Source organism: Salvelinus alpinus, chromosome 24, assembly GCF_045679555.1.
Source record: "Salvelinus alpinus chromosome 24, SLU_Salpinus.1, whole genome shotgun sequence".
NCBI lineage: Eukaryota > Metazoa > Chordata > Actinopteri > Salmoniformes > Salmonidae > Salvelinus > Salvelinus alpinus.
Window position 1 is genome coordinate 14,565,967 of NC_092109.1, and position 8,755 is coordinate 14,574,721.

At 41.7% G+C, this 8,755-nt stretch overlaps 1 protein-coding gene across 1 annotated transcript; it reads left to right on the plus strand.

The window, feature by feature from the left end:
• Nucleotides 1–326: 326 nt before the first annotated feature.
• Nucleotides 327–7,027, plus strand: aqp3b (aquaporin 3b). The gene is made up of 6 exons (XM_071363267.1): nucleotides 327–431; nucleotides 4,744–4,870; nucleotides 5,791–5,928; nucleotides 6,146–6,264; nucleotides 6,440–6,657; nucleotides 6,835–7,027. The coding sequence occupies exons 1-6, from the start codon at nucleotides 327–329 to the stop codon at nucleotides 7,025–7,027; spliced, it is 900 nt and encodes a 299-aa protein (XP_071219368.1).
• The last annotated feature ends 1,728 nt before the right edge of the window (nucleotides 7,028–8,755 follow it).

Consider the following 8,755-nt stretch of genomic DNA (forward strand, 5'->3'; position numbering starts at 1 on the left):
GTTACAAAACACAAAGTGGAGTAGTTGTAGTAATCCATCTGACAACAAGGGAGGACATTTTCAAGAAAGCAGAGGAGGAAAAAGTCGAAAAGGAGGACTTGAAAACAATAATAATGAAGGGAAAAAATATATGGGTGGAGATGAGTAGGGAGGGGTTCAAAATCCAGGAGAGCTGTTTTTTTTTTTTTTTTTTTTAACAAGGGAGGGATCCTTTTCTGAGATCTTATAGAGTCGACACACGGCCCTCCTTCACACACATTCCTAGTCAGCCCTGTGCCTCTGCCACTGACCCTGTTCTCACTGGACGACCCTGTCACAGCTGCTTCATGGGAAAACAGAAGGCACTTATGGACAAGCTAGTGAGGACCTTTCAGATCCGCCACATGTTGCTACGCCAGGCTCTTGCAGAGTGCTTGGGAACCCTGATACTCGTAGAACAGTCCCCACTCACCACATCACTAGAGTAGCATTACCTATGTAAGTCTAAGCCTTTAGAGGGCGATATCTACTAAGCTAACATATGGAATTGTTTTAAGATGGTCATAGTGAAGTAAGTATGCTTTGAAGTGTTTTTCCTATATCTGAGACCTGTATTTAACCACTTTAGTTTTGGCACATTCTACCCCCTATTCACTTCTATTCATTTTTACCACCCAGTACCAGGTTACCTTCAGACAAGTCTTATTAATCTTGTGGGCGTCTTAGAGCAAAACAGCTAACATGTCTGCGTTCGTGAGAGTTTCAGCTTTGGATCATCCAAATAGCTTCTAGCTCAAAACGTTAAGACTTTACAGACGTTTTTCGGCATCCTCTCATGTCTGACAAACACCCATCTCGGGAAGCGGAGGTCTACATCAGCAGATTCAGTGGATTGAAACGCAGCTCATGCAAAAAAAGGAAGTCTCTAGCGTAAACACACAGGTTTATATTTAATATAATGGGATGATGTCACCGGACATCGACCTCAGTGTTATGAGTGGTTGACTGTCAATAGGAAATACAGTGCCATACTATCATTAGCTATCCAACAAGTAGGAGCTGATTGACAGCTTGTGGGTGTGAGAAGAATGTCCTCCAAAATCTAGATGAAGCAGGTTATTAACCCAATTGATTGTTTATAAAGTATTTTAAATCCTCTGATGACTTAGTCTTCGACATGAAAAACATACACTGAAAATGAACTTCCTTTACTTTAAATTAATGCATTTAAATAATATTGCTTTCCATATAACCAGGTAATTAATTCTGAGAGAAAGTGAAGTAATCAGATAATTATTAATACTTCCTTGTTGATATTACATTCCATATTTACATGGATTCACGATATCTGTCTGTAAAATATAGAAATTGATCTATAATTAATGCACAAACATATTCACATGCATACCGCTGTAGGGAGAACTCAAAACCCAGCCTATATGAGACAAACCTACGGAATAGAATAGAATTGTATACTGCCCTCCAAGGTGACAGATAATTGTCATGGAACCAACTCGTTCATGTAGGTAACTGAAAGGCACTAGCAGCCTCATTGGTATTCAGCTCAATCCAAATAAAGCACGTGAGATTAATACACAAACAGCTACCTGGTATCAACCGTTTCCAATGGTAACCATCACACAGCACAACAACAGTAGCTGGAGCGAAGATACCAGAGGGGGTGGTCATGCCATCTGGTATTTTCCTAGCCTGCAGTGTGAGAGGTGTAACTGATGTCTGATCCGCTGTTTGGCCACACTACTGAGTGAAGCGTTATGCCCCCCTGGCAAACAGAACTCCCCTGGACGTGGATGCCTGAAGGCAGGTCTTCTCTGCTCTAAAGAAAGCTCCACAGGTAGATATCTAGCTAGGATCTTCAATAGCCACCATAACCCACCTACCACAACACACTCCTGATCAAAGGCATATAGAAAGCTTTATATCTTCCCATGGAAACTCGGCACCAAAGTATGTTTCTGTATGATCCACCATGCTGCTTGGTTGAATATACAGTTGAAGTCGGAAGTTAGCATACACTCTGGTTGGAGTCATTAAAACTCGTTTTTCAACCACTCCACAAATTTCTGGTCAACAAACTATAGTTTTGGCAAGTCGGTTTGGACATCTACTTTGTGCCTGACACAAGTCAGTTTTCCAACAATTGTTTACAGACAGAATATTTCACTTAAAATTCACTGTATCACAACTCCAGTGGGTCAGACGTTTACATACACTATGTTGACTGTGCCTTTAAACAGCTTGGACAATTCCAGAAAATGATGTCATGGCTTTAGAAGCTTCTGGTAGGCTAATTGGCATCATTTGAGTCAATTGGAGGTGTACCTGTGGATGTATTTCAAGGCCTACCTTCAAACTCAGTGTCTCTTTGCTTGATATCATGGGAAAATCAAAAGAAATCAGCCAAGACCTCAGAAAACAAATTGTAGACCTCCACAAGTCTGGTTCATCGTTGGGAGAAATTTCCAAACGCCTGAAGGTACCACGTTCATCTGTACATACAATAGTACGCAAGTATAAACATCATGGGACCAAGCAGCCATCATACCGCTTAGGAAGGAGACGCGTTCTGTCTCCTAGAGATGAACGTACTTTGGTGCGAAAAGTTCCAATCAATCCCAGAACAACAGCAAAAGACCTTGTGAAGATGCTGGAGGAAACAGGTACAAAAGTATCTATATCCACAGTAAAACGAGTCCTATATCGACATAACCTGAAAGGCTGCTCAGCAAGGAAGAAGCCACTGCTCCAAAACCGCCATAAAAAAAGCCAGACTTCGGTTTGCAACTGCACATGGAGACAAAGATCATACTTTTTGTCCTCTCGTCTGATGAAAAAAAAATAGAACTGTTTGGCCATAATGACCATCGTTATGTTTGGAGGAATAAGGGGGAAGCTTGCAAGCCAAAGAACACCATCCCAACCGTGAAGCACGGTGGTGGAAGCATCATGTTGTGGGTTTGCTTTGCTGCAGGTGGGACTGGTGCACTTCACAAAATAGATGGCTTCATGAGGTAGGGAAATTATGTGGATATATTGAAGCAACATCTCAAGACATCAGTCAAGAAGTTAGCTTGGTCGTGAATGGGTCTTCCAAATGGACAACGACCCCACGCATACTTCCAAAGTTGTGGCAAAATGGCTTCAGAACAGCAAAGTCAAGGTATTGGAGTGGCCATCACAAAGCCCTGATCTCAATCCCATATAAAATTTGTGGGCAGAACTGAAAAAGTGTGTGCGAGTCAGTAGGCCTACAAACCTCACTCAGTTACACCAAATCTGTCAGGAGGAATGGGCCAAAATTCACCCAATTTATTGTGGGATGCTTGTGGAAGGATACCCGAAACGTATGACCAAAGTTAAACAATTTAAAGGCAATGCTACCAAATACTAATTGAGTGTATGTAAACCTCTGACCCACTGGGAATGTGAATAAATCAATAAAAGCTGAAATAAATAATTCTCTCTACTATTATTCTGACATTTCACATTCTTAAAATAAAGCAGCCACCACTAACATCGAGTGGCTGCTGCCAACATACTGACTCAACTCCAGCTCACTTTAATAATGGAATTGATCAAAAATGTATCACTAGCCACTTTAAACAATGCCACTTAATATAGTGTATATGTATATACTGTAATCTATATCATCGACTGCATCTTGCCATCTTTATGTAATACATGTATCACTAGCCACTTTAAACTATGCACTTTTATGTTTACATACCCTACATTACTCATCTCATATGTATATACTGTACTCTATACCATCTACTGCATCTTGCCTATGCCGTTCTGTACCATCATTATTACTGCATTGTCGGAACTAGAAGCACAAGCATTTCGCTACACTCGCATTAACATCTGCTAAAATTTGATTTGAAGTGGTGATCCTAACTGACCTAAGACAGGGGATTTTTACTAGGATTAAATGTCAGGAATTGTGAAAACTCAGTTTAAATGTATTTGGCTAAGGTGTATGTAAACTTCTGACTTCAATTGTATGACCTGCCTGCGCCAGATAATCAGCCAACCAGCGACCACCACTGCACACCACCACGGCCCCCGCAGCAAACCCATATCAACACACACACACACACCACCCATGGGCTCCGTAGCACATTCAAAACGACACAAGCACGGCTTCTCGCGTCAATGTAAGTCACACCTCAGGCAAGATCTGTAGTAAGCTTAATGGCCACCTCCATGGCACAGAAAGAGGGGTGGCACTCGGGTCAAACGGTTGGAGGTGTTTACCATCTTTGGTGACCTATTTTCTACCCTCTGTCTTTATCTGATCACTATACAGACCTAAAGTTGGAAAAGTCTTAAAACTAATTTGAAATAAGCAATGGACCACCGTTCGACCACAGGCATTTTTGGGATCCTGAGTGCACAAGGCACTCAGACAAAAATTGATTGAAAATGTTTTTGGCCGGACAACAAGCTGACTAAAGCAGAAAGAGACTGGACTGGAACAGGCTATTCTCTATGCATCCTCCATTCTCACTAATCTACACAGAAAATGTCTACACAATTAGTTACAGACTATCTGAATGTGATGCGCATGCCATAGTAAACTTGTTGATGATGAAGATGACCCTTATATATAGTGTATTCCTTTACTGGGGGGGGTCAGTGTAAACATCAACAAAACGTAACACAACACACTACAATGTTCACATGGCTTTGGTAACCCATGCAGGGTCTCTCATCTCACATGTCTCTCTCCTCTCCCTGTAGATGTTTGGCTGTGGTGCAGTAGCCCAGCTGGTGCTGAGTGGTGGCTCCCATGGAATGTTCCTCACCGTCAACTTTGCCTTTGGCTTCGCTGCCACATTGGGCATACTGGTCACCGGACAGGTCTCAGGTGATGGGGGCACATTATCACTCTTACTTCCTCTGAAATCAAAGGTCAGGAAAAGCAGAGTTTTCATTAGTCCAGACATTACTGTCTGATAGTTGCAAGTCTATTGGGAGTGATCAGTTAACTATTGTGACAGACACATTCTACCTAAGGTAAACTAACAGTAATTTCAACTGCAATATTTAGAGACAGAGAGAGAATGCAAACAGTGGAAATCCGAGAGGCATACAGAGAAACAAAGAATGACACTCGCTTGCCCCTCAAATTTCAACGTTATTGGGTCCATGAATGAAAGGAAAGTGTGAAATTACAAATTGCGTTATTTCTTTATTCACTATAAAAGCAAATCAAAAGGCAGGCAGCACAGAGTTCCGCAGTTCACTTGTTCCCACATCTTCAATGCCTTTATAATGAGGTTGTCGCCCTCTAATACAGATGGCAGCTGTGAAAATAAGACTTGTATAATTAGGGACCTCCTACCATGCCGGAATTTAAGCTGCAAACGCAAGGTGAGAGGAGGGAGACCGACACCTACGTGAATGCGCAGTCTGAACAGTTCATTAGGTTTTCTACTTCAAGGTTTTAAAGGGCAAATCTACTGTAGCTTCATGGGATCATTTTCGGGGCCTTTTCATTGCTCCAATTTACTGTGTGTCATAGAGACCTGCCATCCTAACAGGTATTTACTGAGTCTACTATTATGGCAGATAGTCTCGGGTCCTTTTTTCCACTCTGAGAAAAGATTTTAAGAGAATCATCTATGGTCTTGATATGCTCGGGTTGTTTTCTCTCATTTAGAGAAAAGCAGGAGGAGACTTGGTTTAAAGAGAGGTGGTCTTGGGTGTTTTTTACTCAGAGTAAATGGAATAGAATGAAACTGAGAAATGGCCATTCACCATTTGCCAAATTGTTCTTTGTCACAGGAGGCCACCTGAACCCAGCTGTAACCTTCGCTCTCTGTCTATTGGGGAGAGAACCTTGGAGGAAGTTCCCTGTGTTTTTCTTATTCCAGACTCTGGGGGCCTTCCTGGGATCTGGGATCATATTTGGCATGTATTTTGGTGAGGAGAATTTGGAAATGTTTTATGATGAGAAATGTCCAAACAACAACAGTTTTTCTAGTGGCCATGTTCCACCGAAAACATTCAAGACTTTCAAAGTTTAGACTTAAATAACTGTTATTTTCTCCCTAAGGGAGTTTCAAGGTTATACAGCTACTGTAGATGGTACTGTACCACACACAATGTGGTATCTTATATGTTGCCGTGGTTTCTCCAGATGCATTGTGGGACTACGGCCAAGGAACACTGATCGTTGTGGGGGAGAATGCCACTGCTGGGATCTTTGCTACCTACCCCTCCAAACATCTCACTCTGGTTAATGGATTCTTTGACCAGGTACATTCACAATATTATAGTATATTAGTGCATCCATATTAGGACAGCCTCTGAATCACAATAAGTTATATGGACTAATATCCTGTATGGAAACCATAGTACATAACAACAACAAGCACATTTAATCAACAAAACACACATCAACCATATACAACTGAGCCTGGCTGTGTTACAGATGATAGGCACGGCTGCCCTGATCATGTGTATCCTGGCCATCGTGGACCCCTACAACAACCCTATTCCCCGGGGTTTGGAGGTTTTCACGGTGGGCTTTGTGGTGCTGGTCATCGGTCTGTCCATGGGCTTCAACTCGGGCTATGCTGTCAACCCTGCCAGAGACCTGGGCCCACGCATATTTACTGCCCTGGCTGGCTGGGGTAGCGAGGTCTTCACGTGAGTCTCCTTAGGGTTTTTCTCCTGTTTTTCACTTTCTGTGTTTTCTTTCTTTCTAATAATGACTTAAAGCATGTCTTATGAGAATTTGTATCTTACCATAAGTTAAAGATACTCTGCTCTCACTATTTACTCTGCATAGACATACAACCTTGTCTCTGTCTTGGTCTCCCACAGAGCTTATTCCTACTGGTTCTTTGTGCCTATCTTTGCCCCCTTCATTGGTGCGGTGGTGGGGATGATGGTGTACCAGCTGATGGTGGGGTACCACGTGGAGGGAGAGGCACGGGAGAAGAGGGAAGAGGAAGAAAAGGAGGAGCAAGAGGAGATGCTTAAACTGTCCAGCCTTACAACCAAGGAGAGCGCCTGAGTGCATGAATCTTCTTACCTTGACCCATTTTAAACCCTCTCTATGTAGATAATATACTGTACGTCTTTGTAGTATCTTCTTACATATTTAATGTCTTTCCTTAGTGACAAACTCATTTCTTTGTGGGGATTAATAAAATATGATTCAATCAATCAATTATTCATTATATACCACCAGGTTCAAACCCTGAAGACAATAGGGATCGATAGAGACCGTTTGTCAACAGTACACACACACACACACACACACACACACACAGTATCTGCAGCTTCAGTATGCAACTTACTTTCAACATCAGAAACTCCTTCAAATCTAGGAAAATACCAAAACAAAAACAGTCTTCGCTTATGCTGCCTTGCTGACAAAACTGCAGTAGTGATGCTTGGCACAGAAAAAATGGAAAACAGAAGATTCAAAGCAGAAGTAGTATCACCTCTCACTCATTTGAAATGTGGTGCTGTGTTGAATTTGTGTCAGGATCTAAGAGACGACATGACACCTAGATAATGCCATTAAAGGAAGTTGAGCACCCAGTATACAGTTTTACCATTTTTACTATGCTTTGCCCTTATAGTTAGGATTCTGGCTCTACTGAATTTTATATACAAGGAACTATAATCTAATTGTAAGCATTGTATACATATTGTACACATATACAGTACCAGTCAACATTTTGGACACACCTACTCATTCCAGGGTTTTTCTTGATTGTTACTATTTTCTACATTGTAGAATAATAGTGAAGACATCAAAACTATAAAATAACACATGTAGTAACCAAAAATGTGTTAAACAAATCGACATATTTTATATTTGAAATTCTTCAAAGTGGCCACCCTTTGCCTTGATGACAGCTTTGCACACTCTTGGCATTTTCTCAAACAGCTTCATGAGGAATGTTTTTCCAACAGTGTGAAAGGAGTTCCCACATATGCTGAGCACTTATTGGCTGCTTTTCCTTCACTCTGTGGTCCAACTCTTCCAAAACCATCTCTATTGGGTTGAGGTCGGGTGATTGTGGAGGCCAGGTCATCTGATGCAGCACTCCATCACTCTCCTTCTTGGTCAAATAGCCCTTACACAGCCTGGAGCTGGGTTGGGTCATTGTCCTGTTGAAAAACAAATGATAGTCCCACTATGCCCAAACCAGATGGGATGGCGTATCGCTGCAGAATGCTGTTGTAGCCATGCTTTTTAAGTGTGCCTTGAATTCTAAATAAATCATTGACAGTGTCACCAGCAAAGCACCCCCACTCCATCACACCTCCTCTTCCATGCTTCTTCACGGTGTGTCCAAACCTTTGACTGGTACTGTAAATCAGACACTAACACCAGGCCATACAGTAGGTAGTACATGCATTAACATTACACGTGCGCTGCAGCATTGCCAGTATGATACTACTATCATAATAAATGTGAGTGAGCTCTATCAAAGAGCTATGCGGAACAGATTACTAAAATCTTTACAAGCACTTTCATGTTCTTTCCCTCAGCTCAGCAGTCTCACTGGTGATATGCTAGGTTTTTCTTAAAAAATAAAGGAGAGCAGCACACTCTAGGAACTCATATGCAGAAATATTTATGTCCAACGTTCCGACAGACAAGCTGTCTTCATCAGGGTATAATGACAAACACTGCGAGATGACTCGTTTATATAGTGTCAAAAGACACACACAGCTGTCTGTAATCATGTAGGCTTATGTAGCAAAATTGTATCTATGATCGTAT

Excerpts from the sequence above, each read along its gene's own strand:
- aqp3b (XM_071363267.1), top strand. The coding sequence starts at position 327 with ATGGGAAAACAGAAGGCACTTATGGACAAGCTAGTGAGGACCTTTCAG. Across the intron at positions 4,871-5,790 it reads GGTCACCGGACAGGTCTCAG|GAGGCCACCTGAACCCAGCT; the intron begins GTGATGGGGGCA and ends TCTTTGTCACAG. Across the intron at positions 5,929-6,145 it reads CATATTTGGCATGTATTTTG|ATGCATTGTGGGACTACGGC; the intron begins GTGAGGAGAATT and ends TGGTTTCTCCAG.